This window comes from Chrysemys picta, chromosome 2 (genome assembly GCF_011386835.1).
Source record: "Chrysemys picta bellii isolate R12L10 chromosome 2, ASM1138683v2, whole genome shotgun sequence".
In the NCBI taxonomy this organism is placed as follows: Eukaryota; Metazoa; Chordata; order Testudines; family Emydidae; genus Chrysemys; species Chrysemys picta.
The window spans coordinates 16,152,268-16,171,357 of record NC_088792.1 but is presented as its reverse complement, the minus strand read 5'-3'; the positions used below and the strand labels follow the sequence as shown (position 1 = coordinate 16,171,357).

Below are 19,090 nucleotides of genomic sequence, written 5' to 3'. Positions count from 1 at the left end.
TCACCTATAAGGCGGTGAGATTTTTTGGCTCCTGAGGACCGCGTTATATCGGGGTAGAGGTGCATATAGCACATTTGTTATATTTGTACAGAGAGAATTTCAATGTATGTCATTCCTGACTTTTATACACAGTAAGCCAGATTCCTTAGTAAGATTCCACAGTAAGTCCCTTCTCCATCCTATCTGTTTATCCAAGGGCTGTATCCTGCCATCCATTAATGTAGAACCTGAGCACCTCACTGGCTTTAATGTATTTATCCTCATAATATCTCTGAGAGATAGGGAAGTATTATCCCTTTTTTACAGATGGAGAACTGATGGAGCCCTGCGCGGATACAAATTCACATCTGCAAATGCAGATATTTGTGGATATAAATCGGTATCTGCAGAGGTGCAGGGCTCCACCGGGAACCGCGGTGGCAAAAGCAACAGCACGTTGGGCCGCCACCCCCAGGAGTCAGCACCCCATGCTGGCAGCTCCTCGAGCATGGTTGTACCATCCCCAGCCTTGCCCACTGGGGCGGGCACCAGGCTCACCGGCAGCCGTCCCTGGTGACGCTAGTGTGTTCAAGCAGCGTGCATGCTCCCAGACAGGAGTCCCTTCCACGCAGCAGTCTGAGTCTTCTGTCTGGGGGCATGCAAGCCTCTTGAACACAGGAGCACGACCTGGGACAGCTGCCGGTGAGCCTGATGCCCGCCCCAGTGGGTACAGTACAGCCATGCCAGAGGAGCTGCTGGCTCCTGGGAGCAGCGGATTGATGTGCTGCTCCTTTCGCTGCTGTGGTTCCTGGTAGAGCCCTGCAGCCCTGCGAATACTGATTTGCATGCCTGTATATAAATTTGTATCTGCACAGGGCTCTAAGAACTGAGACACAGAGACGGTAATGGCCATATTTTTAAAGGTATTTAGGTGCTGAAAGATGCATCTTTCTGCATTTTTAGACATCCAAACTCCTTGAAAATTCTAGCCCTAAGAGTTCTTCCAGCAACTAACAGAAGTTACTAGATCACAGGCCCTGGTTCTCATAGGAGACTTCAATCCCCCTGATATCTGCTGGGAGAGCAATACAGCAGTGTACAGACAATCCAAGAAGTTTTTGGAAAGTGTAGGGGATAAATTTCCTGGTGCAAGTGCTAGAGGAACCAACTAGGGGCAGAGCCCTTCTTGACCTGCTGCTCACAAACAGGGAAGAATTATTAGGGGAAACAAAAGTGGATGGGAACCTGGGAGACAGTGACCATGAGATGGTCGAATTCAGGGTCATGACAGAAAGAAGAAAGGAGAGCAGGAGAATACAGACCCTGGACTTCAGAAAAGCAGACTTTGACTCCTGCAGGGAACTGATGAGCAGGATCCCCTGGAGAATAATATGAGGGGGAAAGGAGTCCAGGAGAGCTAGCTGAATTTTAAAGAATCCTTATTGAGGTTGCAGGAACAAACCATTCTGGTGTGTAGAAAGAATAGTAAATATGGCAGGCGACCAGCTTGGCTTAACAGTGAAATCCTTGCTGATCTTAAACACTAAAAAGAAGCTTACAAGAAGTGGAAGATTGGACAAATGACCAGGGAGAGGTATAAAAATATTGCTCAGGCATGCAGGAGTGAAATCAGGAAGGCCAAATCACACTTGGAGTTGCAGCTAGCAAGAGATGTTAAGAGTAACCAGAAGGGTTTCTTCAGGTATGTTAGCAACAAGAAGAAAGTCAAGGAAAGTGTGGGCCCCTTACTGAATGAGGGAGGCACCCTAGTGATAGAGGATGTGGAAAAAGCTAATGCAGTCAATGCTTTTTTTGCCTCTGTCTTCATGAACAAGGTCAGCTCCCAGACTACTGCACTGGGCAGCACAGGATGGGGAGGAGGTGACCAGCCCTCTGTGGAGCAAGAAGTGGTTCAGGACTATTTAGAAAAGCTGGACGAGCACAAGTCCATGGGGCCGGATGCGGTGCTAAAGGAGTTGGTGGATGTGATTGCAGAGCCATTGGCCATTATCTTTGAAAACTCATGGCGATCAGGGGAGGTCCCGGATGACTGGAAAAAGGCTGATGTACTGCCCATCTTTTAAAAAGGGAAGAAGGAGGATCCAGGGAACTACAGGCCAGTCATCCTCACCTCAGTCCTTGGAAAGATCATAGAGCAGATCCTCAAGGAATCAATTCTGAAGCACTTAGAGGAGAGGAAAGTGATCAGGAACAGTCAGCATGGATTCACCAAGGGCAAGTCATATCTGACTAACCTAATTGCCTTCTATGATGAAACAACTGTCTCTGTGGATGAGGGGAAAGCAGTGGATGTGTTATTCCTTGACTTTAGCAAAGCTTTTGATACGGTCTCCCACAGTATTCTTGCCAGCAAGTTAAAGAAGTATGGGCTGGATGAATAGACTATAAGGTGGATAGAAAGCTGGCTAAATCGTCAGGTAGTGATTAATGGCTCCATGTCTAGTTGGCAGACGGAATCAAGTGGAATGCCCCAAGGGCTGGTCCTGGGGCCGGTTTTGTTCAATATCTTCATTAATGATCTGGAGGATGGCGTGGACTGCACCCTCAGCAAGTTTGCAGATGACACTAAACTTGGAGGAGTGGTAGATATGCTGGAGGTTAGGGACAGGATACAGAGGGACCTAGACAAATTAGAGGATTGGGCCAAAAGAAATCTGATGAGGTTCAACAAGGACAAGTGCAGAGTCCTGCACTTAGGATGGAAGAATCCCATGCACTGCTACAGACTAGGGACTGAATGGCTAGGAAGCAGTTTTGCAGAAAAGGACCTAGGGGTTACAGTGGATGAGAAGATGGATATGAGTCAACAGTGTGCCTTTGTTGCCAAGAAGGCTAACGGCATTTTGGGCTGTATAAGTAGGGGTATTGCCAGCAGATTGAGGGCCATGATCGTTCCCCTCTATTTGACATTGGTGAGGCCTCATTCTGGAGTACTGTGTCCATTTTTGGGCCCCACACCACAAGAAGGATGTGGAAAAATTGGAAAGAGTCCAGCGGAGGGCAACAAATATGATTAGGGGGCTGGAGCACGTGACTTATGAGGAGAGGCTGAGGGAACTGGAATTGTTTAGTTTGCAGAAGAGAAGAATGGGGGGGGATTTGGTAGCTGCTTTCAACTACCTGAAAGGGGGTTCCAAAGAGGATGGATCTAGATTGTTCTCAGTGGTACTTGATGATAGAACAAGGAATAATGGTCTCAAGTTGCAGTGGGGGAGGTTTATGTTGGATATTAGGAAAAACTTTTTCATTAGGAGGGTGGTGAAGCACGGAATGGATTACCTAGGGAGGTGGTGGAATCTTCTTCCTTAGAGGTTTTTAAGGTCAGGCTTGACAAAGCCCTGGCTGGGATGATTTAGTTGGGGATTGTCCTGCTTTAAGCAGGGGGTTGGACTAGATGACCTCCTGAGGTCCCTTCCAACCCTGAGTCTATGATTCTATGATTTACCCCAGGTCACACAAGAAGTCTGTGGTGGAGCAGAGAATTGAACTCAAATCTCCTGAATTGCAGGCTAGTTTCCTAACCACTAGGGTGCCCTTCCTCTCAAAATAACCATTAGAGTGTCCTTTCTCTCAAAATAAATAAAGTAACAAAATACTCACAGATTTCACCTTTCATACATTAGCCAAGAGTCACATCTGTCATGCTGCTATTATTTCCCTTTCCTCGGCAGCATCATTAAATTATTTAGGGCTTGAACCAATGCTCACTGAAATTGATGAGAATCTTCTATTGACTTCCATGGGCTTTGGATCAGGCCTTTTGTCAATAGCGGAGGCATTCATTCTGACTATGAAGTTTATTTACATGAAAGGCAATTTTTAAAATTTTAATACAGGAGTTGGGTTAACATATTTTTACTTGTAATTCAAAGAAAAGCAACCATAGATTGTTTAGAAAGCACACCTTCTGGTAATGTTATCACAGCACCACATAATGCAATACTGCCAACTCCATATAGGGAGCTAATTCCCCCCAAATCATGAGATTTTTAACATTAATAAAAGGTTGGGTTCATTTTATTTGCCTTTTGAGTCTTTAGGGGCCACATTTTCAAGCTTTTCCCATTAACTATGAGAGCTAAAAACTTAGTTTAAAAAAAGAAAAGGAAAAAAAAGAGCAAAAAAGGTGAGAGTTTCATATAATCACCTGACTGGGGCTTTAAGAAAAATATCAAAAAAAATTTTTTTTTGAGTCTCACAAAAAGTCTCAACAAATGGCAACACTGCAATGAGTAAAAAGAACAGGAGTACTTGTGGCACTTTGCTGATACAGACTAACACGGCTGCTACTCTGAAAACTGCAATGAGTGTTTCAGTCATTATCACATAGCCTACGAAGTGCCAACTGGTAGCACAGCTTCCAACAATGCAGTAAAAATATGGTGGCACATCTGGAGCTTCCCAAACCACTGGCCCATTGTTCTGGGAGAGGAGTTCGGTCCATCCATATTTTTGGCAGTAATTGGTTTGTACATAGGTTTTGATTATCATAATGCAAAGAGACAGATAACTAACTTAAAAGGTTAAAGAGAAGAGTTTACCTGGATCATTAAGAAAATCATCCAAGGAATTCCACTTCTGAACGCCTGAATAAAATGTGCCATTGGTAGAGTTAAATTCGGTGTAGTTCCTGACACACTTATGTCTCAAATTGCCCATAAAGAGCTGGAGGCCTATCAGGGCAAAGACACTCAAGCAGAAAACGGTCAGGATCATCACATCAGCAAGTTTCTTAACAGACTGGATAAGTGCACCTACGATGGTCTTCAATCCTAGGGAGATAAAAGCCAAGAGTTTATAGACTTAGACGCAGGAACAACGGTGTAGTTAATTCCTTTTGAGAGCTGAAACTCTGCACAGAAGCTACAGTGCCTAATCAAAGGGTCTATATTACATATTTGCAACCTGATGGCACAAACAAGGCAGAAGTGATTAATCTGAAAACGTAGTTTGGGCCTAATATTTTGGACAAATTTGTTCCTATTTATGTTTGTTCTTCCTATTATTTTTAAATGAAAAAGCCATTAAAAACAGAGAAAAATATTTGATTGAACTAAAAGGCAAGGAGTGAGACATAAAACTGATCATATATAAAATAAAACTGCATAGATGGTATGTAATATTTCAAGTGCATATTATATGTAAGAGTAAACAGATTAAAGATTTAGATAACTGATTTGTCAACAGCATGCTCAAAGTTTCAAAAGTACCTAAGTGACTTAGGAGCCTAAGTCCCATTGACTTTTGAAAATTGGATATCGGAGTCTAAGTCACTAGGGAACTTTTGAAAATTTTATCATTTTTGATCACATGAAGAAGCATGTGTGTACTGCTTTATGTCTGAACACTTTATGTAATAAGGCCAAATCCTGCTTGCCTTACTCAGGCCAATAGTCCCATTAACTTCAACTAGTTTGCATAAAATGAGGTGAATGTGAACCTTAATGTGAGATCAAATATGGAGATATTTGAATGCTACATTATGTAAACAGCACCAAGGAAGACTTATTCCTTTTAAAAAGCCCTCTTATTCATCATAAATATCTAGCAGGACTTCCAGAGCAACTGCATGCCAGTAGCAGCTATGTTTTTTAATTAACATTAATTTTTAATGAATATTTAGTTACCAGTAACTAATGCTTCTGGTCCTTAATAACACTAATATAGTAGCATTAAAGGGAATTAAGTTAAAAGAAAAAATGCAAAAGAAAGCAGGTGAAGTTTTTTTATGGGAAATATTCATAATGAGTTGACCTGCCCACTGAACATCATCATACATATTAGGTCTTGATTCCCAGGAATTCCACCTCATAGCACTAAACAGCCATGAAAGTTGGATTAGAGCTGTATGGGCAAAAAAAATAATAATCAAAAAATGGTTTAAAAAAAAACCAAAACAAAAAAGAAAACACACAAGGGTTTGTAAGAAAGCAAAACATTTTTTGTTCTCTCTTCAAACTTGTTTCACAAACAAAAGGAAATTGCTGTTTCTAAAGCTGGTTGAAATCTTAGCATGGCCAATGGATCTTGCACTACACAGACCCACAAGCGTAAACAAATTACACTCCTATGCGGGGTACAAGTGTTACCATAGGCCATTAACTGTATTAATGGCAGTGGAATGGCCATGCAGCCATTACATACTGAACTACTAGGCTGTAGGAAGGCCATGTTTCCCCACTAACCTCTCTTGGATCCCCTGTGCCAAGCCAGTTTGTGTCATGGTGGGACAGAAAGGGCTGCAACATTTGTCCCTCTGCACACTGGCCCCCCCAAAAAAAAAAAAGTTGTGCAGAGCAAACACTATCCAAGAGCCAGATTTTCAAAAGAGCTCAGGGCCACATTTTCAAGTGCTCAGCACCCACAACGCAGCCCAGTTTTCAAAAGTGCTCACCTTTTATTTAGGCACCTTCATAAGAGCCAGATTTTGGAGTGCTCTGAGCTCTTCTGGAAATCTGGCCACTTACTTTGGTGCCTAAATGGGAGTGAAGCTCTTCTGATAATGTTCATTTGGGGCCAGATTAACAAATCAAGACTCAATAGGTCTCCCAATGAGAGAATGTATTCTCCCTTTCTGCGGATCTACAAAAGGTTTGGTTACAGCCCAAATCTGCGGGTTTTCTTCAGGCAACACTTTCACACAAGTCCATGGAGCAGAGTGGGTATAAAGAAAAACAGGCCCAGCCTGTTAATGGTTTTAAATTGAACAGTAACAAAACAGCCAGTGAGGAAAATCAATTGTAAATACATTAGAGCAGTTTTTCTAATTGTTTTCTATCTAACTCACTGACATGCTTTGTTTGAGCTTTCATCACTGGCCGCTCTTTACATATACTGCCATATGCCTTTTTGTAGTTGCTCAAATTTGGGATATACAACTAAGAATTGGATTTTAGAGGGGAGCTCTAACTCTAGAGCTAACCCACAAAATCTAATCCTATACACTTTCCCCTCAGTAATCCATGTGAAAGTCCTGTAGGACATCCACTTTATTAATATGAATTCAAACTCAGAGTTTCCATCTGTATTACTTTAGTACAGTGATAACACTAGTTAGTTTGCCAGATGCCTTGATATCTTTTGCCACATCACAAGGTATCTCACACAGAAATTGAGTGTGGTGTATCTCCTACCCACTATGAGGCAATTAGAGACTTGAATCTGCAAACCCTTACTCACATGAGAAAGAAGAATGGAACTCCTTGCATGAGCAAGGACAATATTAGGACTCAACCCTGAGAATACTTATTTGCACAGGTACGATATATACAACATGAGGAAAGGTTTGCAAGTTCAGGACCCACTGCTGTTAATGTTAAGGTCAATTTCTGAAATTTATTCTATCAGTTTAGTTACTATGGTTTTAAATGGAATGTTCGTTTTATATGTTTAATCTATGCAGGGATCAGAGAACTCCATTTTAGGGGGTTTTCCATTTTATTTATTCATGGGGGGTTTTTTTAGAACTTACACGACTATGAGCAATTTAGTGGAAAGCGCTTTAGTAATAAAATTATAATTATTGATTAAAAATAAATTACTCTTATTTCACTATTACTGATGTATTGTTGCATTTTTCTGGGTAAAACCATAAGGGAACTTGGAATATTTCTTGCAGGATTACTGTATTTTTGTCTCATCCTACAAAATCAAGATGTGGCCAGAAAAGTAACTGTCATTCTCATAGTCACTTGGCTTGTGCATCACTATTTAAGTCACCACTAGCCAAAACCCTATGGACTGGTGCTATGAGGGCTGAGTCAATGGGAACTGAGGGCACTCAGAACCTTGCTGCAGGTGCTCTGCATTTCCCGGTCTCCCGGTTGTTGTTTTTTTAAAGGTAATTGCTAGATGTATTCAAATTTAGACCACTATTAAATCTTCTATGGAACTAATCCTCCTTTGAAATAATGCCAGTGAGAACACTGCAATACAGCTTAATAGAATATACTATTTATAGAGCATTAAAGGCATTTATTTAACTCTTGCAGGTCAAGCACCAAACTGGGCAGCATGCAGCAGAAAGTCTTAAGGCCTGATCCAAAACTCATTGAAGTCACTAGTCAATTCACATTAATGGACTTTGGATCAGGCCCTTACAGATTAAGTAATGAAATATTCTTCTGAATGACTAAATTCTTTCCACACTTTTATGGCCAAATCCTGTTTGCCTTTCTCACATGGGTAGAGTCACTAAGTTCAGATGCTATGGTGTACCTAGCTAGAGGGAGTAAACAAGCTGGATTTGGCCCAAAACATTACTGTTAATAGTAGTAGAGGTTAACACATTAGAACATCACCAGAGATTAATCAAATAATAAGTATTCAAAAGCAAATTGCAAACTATTAAAAATGCAAGCAACACCAAACAGTGAAAAACAGTCACATCCCCCAAAACCATCCATTCCTCCTATGAAATTTAATAGATTATTAGCATTATTGTGTACGTCATCCATACCAGATGTTGGCAATCACTTACTGTACATCAGACACTTTCATGCGTATTCCGAGAAAAAGAAAAGAAAAGAAAAACAAAACAAAACCACCGAGTTTGACTTGCGCAACGATTGCTATCACTTTGTCTATTCTCATCTTCTGAGATATGCATAGTTCTCATTACTGTCTCTTTGAGTTACGTGTATGTAGCAAGAAAAGAATACACTCCAATGAGTGTATTATGTTATTAGCCACAGACACACACTGCAGCTAACAGTTTTTTATTACCTTGGAAAATGTAAAGGACTGTCAGTGTTTCTGCAGATCATCTCTCAATAAGAAGGGTATGATTATTTTCCAGGCTCATCTTATATAAAGACATTAACATGTAACATGTGTTTGCCACCTCCAAGTTTGATTGCTGCCCTCCAGGAGCCTCCCACTGGCTGCCTGCTTCTTGAGTGGAGTATGTTGCTATTACAAGGATGAAATTCAACCTTATGGAGAGGGCCAAAACAAGATCTCCTGTAACATGTCTTTAGAGTGGGGCTTAAATGGGACATAAGTGGGATTTAAGTGGTGCTTAGGGTCTTTTGCTGTCACTCCATTCATAGGCAAATTTCACGCATAAGGTCTGAAGACTTGTGCTCTGAGCTCTGCCTATACATTCAGTTCCGAATGATAACTAAAGTGTTATTTACAGTCTTTAAGGACCCTATCCAATTCCCAAAGTCAATGAAAGACTCATGCTAACTTCAATGGGAGCTGGATCAGGCCCCAGAGACCTTGAACTTATTTATCTCTGACACCACTTCTCCCTCACATCTGAGCATTGAAGCTGAGATGCTCCTGCTGCCAGTGTTTGTACTGTAGGCTCTGCTGTTCAGCCTCTGTAGTTGAGGGCTCCTGCTAATGAAGCTTGCTCCTGCTGACTGTGTTCCACAGCCTGAGATTGGCCATTTTCAATGAACAGGTTTAATTTATTTTATTTATTAGTTATTATCAATGACTGGAGGGATTTCTCTGCACATAAAGTGCATGATATGAAGTCCACTGCAGTTGATGGAAAGATTTCCGTTGACTTCAGTGAGATTTAGAACAGGCCCAACATGGGGCATTGATGGGTGTTATTGAGTTGTCCAGTGGGCTGGCTCAAGAATTTTAGGATTAAAGTTTAAAATTAAACGGACAATGTTTAGTTGCCATGACTATAAGTGAGATCCAAAGTTCTAATTAACAAGTAAAATCACCTACATTAAGGGACTTTATTCCAAAGTGAGGCATCTGAAGATGATGGATATATATATGAGGAAATCACAGACAAGGGATTTTTTTTTAATGGCACTTGAATGTACTTAATGTAGACTGATTGGGGCCAGATTCTCAGCTAGTGTAAATGTAAATGGCATAATATTACTGAAATCTAATGAAAAGATGATTGAACTCAATGGATCCTTTGACTTCAGTGGGTCTACTCCAGATAGACACATACTTAAGGGTGTCAAGTATCAGCGGGGAAGCCGTGTTAGTCTGGATCTGTAAAAGCAGCAAAGAGTCCTGTGGCACCTTATAGATTAACAGACATATTGGAGCATGGGCTTTCGTGGGTGAATACCCACTTCATCGGATACATGTAGTGGAAATTTCCAGAGGCAGGTATAAGTATGCAAGCAAGAGTGAGTCAGGCTAGAGATAACGAGGTTAGTTCAATCAGGGGGGATGAGGCCCTCTTCTAGCAGTTGAGGTGTGAATACCAAGGGAGGAGAAACTGCTTTTGTAGTTGGCTAGCCATTCTCAGTCTTTGTTTAATCCTGAGCTGATGGTGTCAAATTTGCAGATGAACTGAAGCTCAGCAGTTTCTCTTTGAAGTCTGGTCCTGAAGTTTTTTTGCTGCAGGATGGCTCCCTTTAAATCTGTTATTGTGTGTCCAGGGAGATTGAAGTGTTCTCCTACAGGTTTTTGTATATTGCCATTCCTAATATCTGATTTGTATGCATTTATCCTTTTACGTAGGGACTGTCCAGCTTGGCCGATGTACATAGCAGAGGGGCATTGTTGGCATATGATGGCGTATATTACATTGGTGGATGTGCAGGTGAATGAACCGGTGATGGTGTGGCTGATCTGGTTAGGTCCTGTGATGGTGTCGCTGGTGTAGATATGTGGGCAGAGTTGGCATCAAGGTTTGTTGCATGGATTGGTTCCTGAGTTAGAGTTACTATGGGGCGGTGTGTAGTTACTGGTGAGAATATGCTTCAGGTTGGCGGGTTGTCTGTGGGCGAGGACTGGCCTGCCACCCAAGGCCTGTGAAAGTGAGGGATCATTGTCCAGGATAGGTTGTAGATCACTGATGATGCGTTGGAGAGGTTTTAGCTGGGGATGGTCAGCTAACTCAGGAACCAACCCATGCAACAAACCTCGATGCCAACTCTGCCCACATATCTACACCAGCGACACCATCACAGGACCTAACCAGATCAGCCACACCATCACCGATTCATTCACCTGCACATCCACCAATGTAATATACGCCATCATATGCCAACAATGCCCCTCTGCTATGTACATTGGCCAAGCTGGACAGTCCCTACGTAAAAGGATAAATGGACACAAATCAGATATTAGGAATGGCAATATACAAAAACCTGTAGGAGAACACTTCAACCTCCCTGGCCACACAATAGCAGATTTAAAGGTAGCCATCCTGCAGCAAAAGAACTTCAGGACCACACTTCAAAGAGAAACTGCTGAGCTTCAGTTCATCTGCAAATTTGACACCATCAGCTCAGGATTAAACAAAGACTGTGAATGGCTAGCCAACTACAAAAGCGGTTTCTCTTCCCTTGGTGTTCACACCTCAACTGCTAGAAGAGGGCCTCATCCCCCCTGATTGAACTAACCTCGTTATCTCTAGCCTGACTCACTCTTGCTTGCATATTTACACCTGCCTCTGGAAATTTCCACTACATGCATCCGACGAAGTGGGTATTCACCCACGAAAGCTCATGCTCCAATATGTCTGTTAGTCTATAAGGTGCCACAGGACTCTTTGCTGCTCATACTTAAGGGTGTGATTTTCAATAGCACTAAGAATTAAACTAACTGCTCCCACTGAAGTCAATAGTAAAACTGTCATTGTGTCAGTAAAGCAGAGTTAAGCTAATGTTGAGTGTTTCTGAAAATCAGCCCCTGAGCACTTTGCTGGGTAGAAGCCTTAAATCAGCTCAGGATCTGGTCCATTATTTCAGGAAAGCAATTTCCCCAAGCTCACAAATTTCAGGTATTTCCGTAAATAAATAACCAGATGATGCAAAAGTGTGATTGGAAATCACCTCGGGTCTTTGCAAAAGAGAGTGAATTCCAGCAATCACCCTCCTTATCTGAGAAACAACAAAGGCATCAAAAATACAATGCAGCCCAAGAATGGCATTTAAGATATTACTGTTCATCATTTTTCATTTTAAAATCAACGGTGTGGTAATATATTTCATCTCGGCAAAATCCTATATTATTATTAAAGACCCAAACTGAGCTCCAAAATAGACTTCTAAGAATACCTAAATATTTCTTTAAAAAGAAGGACAACTCACCTGAAATTATCTACTAGCATGAGAGCTCTCCTGCATCTCTGTTTTACTAGCAATTAAATAGATGCCCAATCATTCATATCTCTCCATTTGTGTAATTTTACATGCTCAAAACACAGGTAATCTTGATGGTAAAATCCAAGGGCCAAATTCCCTGCTGGAAAAACTCCATGGAGTTATGTCAGCAAAGTATTCGGCCCCTAGTATCATGATATTAAAATAGTTATAAGAAGATTAGCTGACTCTACATCCAGAGGATGAAAAGAGAGAACATGTGTTACTGCGTATTGCACTAATAAATTATCTTTGATATCTTCTTTCACCAACTAATGGCTCAATCAGGTATTTAATAATACAGAAAGGTTTGGGTGTATTTTAAATAATATCTTGTACTCTCCCTCTTCTCATTACAAAATAGCTTCTATTTATTGTCTGAAGTCTAAACAAGCTTCAGCTCACTTTCTGATTTCTTAAAACATCACAGAATTACCACACATAACTCAGCAAAATTGGTAGGCTCTGCTTTGAAGAGGTTCAGGATTGAAGACAAGATGGAAACTGAAAGGCATCCTGTGGAGATGACTGTCCCTCCAGGTTAGTCTTCAAATTACTGGCAAAAGAGAGAGAGCTCTTTTGTGGTTAGTTTTTTTTTTTTTTTTTTTTTGCTTAGCTATTACTGCCTTATGTGATCTGTAAATCATGGAGCTTGGCTTGCAGTTAAACCACGGCTTTCCCCAGCAGAAACATTTTCACAGTGAACACCCTAATTGTAAAAGATCTTAACAGAACTTTCCTGCTTGTTTGGGTTTACCCTTCCAGGATGACAAATAAAATACAAAACAGAAATGCTACAGGTTTTCAGAAGCCTCAGACCTCTTAAACTACTCAATAAAGGCCAGATGTTACCATCTTTCCTCACACGGAGTATTATCTTACTTTGCAAGTAGCTCCACTGATTTTAATGACACTAAGACTGGAATTAGGCACTACTCAGCATGAGTAAGATTTGCAGAATCTGGCTCTAATTGTACAAGGTGTGTTCTTAAAATATGTGCAGCCTAACCACAGTATTTATGCCTAACTTTTAAGCTCTATGTGGCTGTTGGTTATCATAGCTGAGAACATGCATGACCATACCTATTTAAGCCGGGTCATTTATTTTGATTTTAGTGTCATAGTGCAAGTGTTTACAATCTACTGGGCTGAAAAATTTCACTACACTTAAATGACTATGCTTGATTTTGAGCAGTCTTCTTAATTTTTCAAATATATTTAACATGTAATTGCCAACATCTGTTCAGGATAATCATCAACAGGATCTACCATGCACGGTTTTTGCGATCTTCTCTACCTTGCCATGCAGGTTGTATATTTTAAACACTGAGGCTGAATGAGACCTGTCCATAGATAACACTTGGCAAGAATGTATTTTCATGGAGCTAGCTCTGAAATGGGCTCATCTCTGAATAAATCACTAATTTGAAACTATTATTAATCACAGTAAGTAATAACAGCTAAAAATGGGATCAAATAGTTTGATTAAAACAACGCGATGGGAAAAGGGGTTAATTCACTAATGGAACTGTGTCAAAACACTGACTCTCTTTGGGATTGTTTCATTGAAAATGTGAAATATCAATTGGGAGAGATCCTGTCTCTACTGAAGTAAATGCCAAAATTCTCACTGACTTCAACAGGGCCAGAATTTCAGCCAGGGTTGCTATCCAATATAAACAAGACAGCACCAGAAGAATTAAGGCACCTATGTTTCCAGCTATAAAATGAGTTCAATTTTTAGCACAAACTTTGACTTGTCTGCAGAGGCACTTGGAAGTTCTAATAAATATTTTTGAGGTCATCATTTATTCTTTCATTTTTAATATAAAAATCTGAAGACGTTAATGGAACTTCATTGCCATTTTCATATGGTTCATGAATGAGTACTTTATGGATATGATTAATGATACACTGTATACAAAAGCTTATTATACAGTAGTACTTGTTTTAGTGAGCTTTGTCATTTTGGAAACAATTGTGATTCACTTTGCCCACAATGCAGTATTGAAAAACATATGAAAAACGTCTTCTATTGACAGGTCACATTCCCTACATTCATCCATTCCCAATCAGTATCTATTATATTAAGTCATTTGTATTTGCTACTGGAAATGGCATGTAGGCTTTAACTGCAGCCTGAGTGTTTAACCTGATTTTCACCTGAAATGACTGAGATTGTTTTCAGCGCCCGAAGAACTCTGAATGTTCGTAAGGCTGAGACATTGCCCAGGTCCACAAATTCAGTTATGTATCTGTAACAAGGGAAAGTCACACACAGACAATGACAAAACGCCAGCAAAAAACAACAGTCAAGGGGACAAGGAGAGACAGAGAGAGAATCACTTGTAGCTGAGCACCAATATGCAAGGATCAGGGCTTCTTACCTGGGATTACTGTAATAGTTTTAAAAGCTTTCAATACCCTGAAAATCCGAAGAGGTGCAACACTGACTAGTTTCACAAATTCTCCTACATACCTGTAGAATTAAATCACAGTTATTTGGAATTATACAGTAGAGCATGCTATTGGATTGAATGAACAGTGCATTCACTTGTAAGAATGAATGCATCTGAATGAACAGTTCACCCACTTTATAAGGCTGTTCTTATTTGCCATTCTTCCAGAGTATATCATATCGTACAGGATGCTAAATGTTCCCTACATCATAAATCTTACGAATCAGGCATAGATTTCTTTAAAACTATATGTAGGAGTTGGTTATAATAGTGCTCAGCCGTGCATATTATATATATTATACCATCTTGTTTCAGTTTTAATCCCCCCAGGAATTATTGAAAACTTAAAAAAAAACAACAGGAAAATAAATTTCCTATCATAGTTTTAAAAATTAAGTCTACAATATTCCCTGTAATACTGACATAACAGATTAAATCAATCACATATAATACAAGAGGAAATATCAACGTAAATAATTCCAGGGGATTATTTCTCATATATTGCTTTGTTACATTGCACAACTGATGTGAGCTCCGAGAGACGATGAGAAAAGTATTTATTTATTGCCTGAAACTGCAGATTTTAAATGAGGACTATACTTTCAATCCTGTGGTAATGCACTTGTCATAAAAAATACTGGTCCTGACACTCTACAGCCTTGCACATCATGTTGTCACTGATACTCATGCAAAGTGAGGTAAAATGTGAGTGTAAATGCTACTGCTAGGGTAACTCATTGGAGAACTCTGATTTGGGGTTGTTTCACAAGCTATTTCCTCCAACCTAGCGTAGTGTATGCAGCCTGTCCACCATCTCACCTTCTAACCTCTTGGGTTCGAGCATGATTATGGGAAATTATATTTGCATATTTTAGTTCCCACAGATCCTCTATCCAATGGAATTTGTGTTTCAAGGATGAAGCTGACTGGATTTGGTGCAGATACCTCTGGAGGGATTACAAAGCAGCCTCTCCACACCTGCTAATCCAGATTATGACCTGCAATAGTAACATTGGTTCTCTTTACCAGAGTCTCATGGGAGAGATTGAGCAAGCAGATTTGCCTAATCAGTAGCTCCTCCCTTAGCCACCCTCAATAGCTCTCTATTCCAGCCAAATGAGGGCTAACACCAAAACTCCCTTCTGCAGCAGAAGGGGGTGTGAAAACTTCCTTCTGCAGCTGCTATTCCATCCCCAGTGGTAGAGCCTCCACGTTGGTTTGAATTTCTTTCTAGCTGTATGTAATTCAGTTCCCCAAATGTCCAGAAATTATAATCTGTGGTGATCAATGGCACGTGGATGTGGTTTTGATCACCACAGATTTGTAAGAGCATATTAATAATCTGTAGATGAGTATATATAACCAAATGATACAAGTGACATTGCCTTTTGTTCACAGTATGGCATTTAAAAACTGAAGAGCAAGCCCAGTGAGTGCACAGGACTACACTGTAGTACTGTATATTGTATGCTCCCGTGCGATGTGGAAAACAGACCCTGTGTACATTCTGTAATGCTTACTGTTCTATTGCACTAATAGATGCTGTCTGTATCTATGACCTATACAACTAGTTCCATTATATGCTCAGGAGGGGAGATACTGTAATTCCACAGTAATGACCTATTAACTCTAAAAGAAACTATGGGACTTGTACAATAACATCTGCTAACAAAACAATTTTATCTCCTGATAGCTGTTCAGTTAACTCAGGCCAACATTATATATATTGGCTGGGCACATCAAAGCTTTACACCCATGAATTTGTCTGGGATAAAAACCTCGCATATTTCAGCACTCTCCATCCCATTACGAATCCTCACACACTATTCACTGCTCATGCTTCCAGGTGCATAGGCAGAACTACCAATAGTATCACACCAACTGTAAGCAAACAAGACTGTAGAGCTACCTGAGATTCAATACAATTCTGGTTTTAATGATTTGTAAATTGCGTTTATGTAAGGTACAAATCATGTCAGAATAGAGCCCAATATCCAATGCCTCTCACTGTCTGCTGTTAAATATACCTGGAAAACAAGATTCATAACGTTCAGATTGTCTTGCAATCAATTTTAACTCTCTCACTGCTACTTGAGTGCCTGAAGAACTGTTTCCTACTGGAGGAGAATACAATTGTTTCTATTGCATTCCAGCCCTACCCAATAACTGAACCCCTCAATTCTGTCAAAAACACATTTGATTAAAATATGTTAATACAGAATGGCTTAGAATAGGCACCAACAGGAGTATAAGCTGATTCTGAAGCACCGGTTATTGAAATAATTTTGTTTCACCTGTGTTTGTTTTTCACTGCAGACCCTCTATTTTAGGGGGCCTTAAGTGATTAAAAAAATCATTTGGGCAGTAATTTGGCATGCCGCCTAGGAGCAAAATACTATTCTCTTGCCAAAGGCTGTAGTATCTTACTTACAAGCAGATCGGTTTCAAGATAACTCTTTACTATGAGCAGGCACTATATACAGATATGAGGTAATGAAACTTTCTACTACTCTGTGTAGCTGCAGCCAGCATCTTCCCTGTCTTGGGCTTTGTTTCTGCCGCAGAAAGAAGTGTCCCAGGAAACCCAAGGACTGCATTTACAGTGCACAGGAAGTATGGCATCTCTACACTTGCTGGAGAACACACTCTGTAAAACAATGGGGCCTTCTGTGCAGGTGCTACGAAGCCACTGGCAGGAGAATTCATACCACTGCAAGAACTAAAACACATGCACAATATCACAAAGAGGGAAAGTCCTGTAGGCTCTATGGGCTAAATCCTAGTTTCTTTACAAGTGGGGGAAATTCATCCTAGTGCCACCAAAGTGCCAGAGCCACCAAAGGCCTGTGATCCGCTTAAGTCCCAAGTAAACTAAGTGGGGCACAAGTTTTGTGCTGGCCCTCTCTGCACAGGAGTGAATTTCACCCCGTTCAAGTAGTCCTGTGATGCAGCGTGAGAATAGAATATCACCCCCCGCCCGCTTAGCTGAGAAGCGGCAGTGCAGTAGATGCACAGCCACTTTGCAGCCTCAAGGCTAGGTAGCCTCTGCATCATGGCAGGCCCACCGTTCTTACCGTTCTTCTCTCCTGGTCCACTCTTACCCATCCTCAAAGTCCTTTGTCTGCTAGGGTAGCGGGAACTGCTGAATAACACAGCTCCACAATATACCAGAGTTGGAGGCTCCCGCATGAGCTCCTTGCCCCACCCACCACCTCCCGGACAATGGAACTACACTACCTTGCTTCTGCTACTTGCTGACCTTCCAGGCCTGTGAAGGGGATGGCAGAACTGTACCACTCCTCCCCTGTGCATTGTTCCACTCAACTTTTAAATGCAATAAAGAAGGTTCACACACAGCACCACAGGGGGAACATATTTAACACTAACTGATGCAAAAAGACAACTAACATGGGGTCTCTTCTTCAGTGTACCATTTTTAAATGCTTATCATAGGCATGCCCAGATGCTGATTTCAGAGTAACTCAGGATTACAGAGTCAGAATCTGGCCGTCTTAATACTAGGTCTGAGCCAAAGACCACTGAAGTCAATGGGAGGATTTTTATAGCAAATAATGGTAATTATTTTACACCTCTAAATATTGTTCTTTTGAGCAATATTAATAGAAACTTATGTCCCAAACCTGCCCCCATAAGACTCCTGCAACTAACTTCAATGCCCCATAGCTGTGCCTGGACCAGGGATGGATGGACACATTTTACCAAATTTTGGATCCACTCAAATATGATGATTCAGGAGTTCAGCTCAAATATCAACGTTTGCATTCTGCTGGAAGGAGACTTTAAACAAAGGAGGCAGAGAACAAAAATTCAATGGGGAAAAAAACAGCAGAAAAATGTAGCAGAAAACAGGTTGGCGTAGGGGGAGAGAAAACAAAATACAGATATACCAAGAGCGGAGAGAGGATGGGGAAGGAGAGAGGAAGAGAGAAAATAATATATTGACAAAATAAACACAGTGTATTCGATATTGCAAAATACAGTTTGGGGCTGATTCCCCAGGGCATCACTCCAGGTTTATGCTGGTATAATTCCACTGAAATCAATGGCCCAGATTCTCCTGTGCAGTGAGATCTGCTTGGAGCAGGATGGGGGAGGGTATCAAGGAGCTGACTGGTGGGTTGTGACTTTCTGAGATGATCTGCACGGGCCCCAGTCTCAAGGGTCCACGTTCCAGCACACTGCCTACACTCAATCAGGATGGCGAGGTGGGAACAGAGTCAGACATGAGTAACTCTGTGTCAGCTGAGAGCTCCCCCAGACCAGAGATATTCTTGGCTGGACAGATCCATCCACTCACCAGCTCCTTTGCATTGCCAGAACCCAAAGTAGACTGACTTACAACGTAAAGGGCACTCAAGCATGGAGTGGGAGGCAGTGAGAGAACCTTGTTCCCAGTATATGCAACAAGCTTCTGTTTAGCTTCAAAAAAATACAGGGGGGGGGGGTCCCTAAATCCCCATAGAAAAAGTATTGGGTTAAGTTACAGGGGGGGAAAAGGAGTTTGTCAGCTCAGTCTAGCTTGGTGACCAAAAG

General features: G+C 41.1%; 1 protein-coding gene across 5 annotated transcripts in view; it reads right to left on the bottom strand.

Annotated features, from left to right (window-relative positions):
- LOC101946771 (sodium channel protein type 5 subunit alpha-like) overlaps window positions 1-19,090 on the bottom strand; it is a 323,447-nt gene that overhangs the window by 220,077 nt on the left and 84,280 nt on the right. For 3 of the 5 annotated variants that reach the window (XM_065582696.1, XM_065582695.1, XM_065582701.1), the window contains exons 6-7: window positions 14,241-14,332; window positions 4,542-4,772 (exon numbers count right to left, since the gene is read on the bottom strand). In XM_065582696.1, the coding sequence (XP_065438768.1) occupies window positions 4,542-4,772; window positions 14,241-14,332 (323 nt within the window). Of the gene's footprint in view, window positions 1-4,541; window positions 4,773-14,240; window positions 14,333-19,090 lie in introns of those variants that run through there. The other 2 variants (XM_065582697.1, XM_065582700.1) reach the window with 2 other exon arrangements.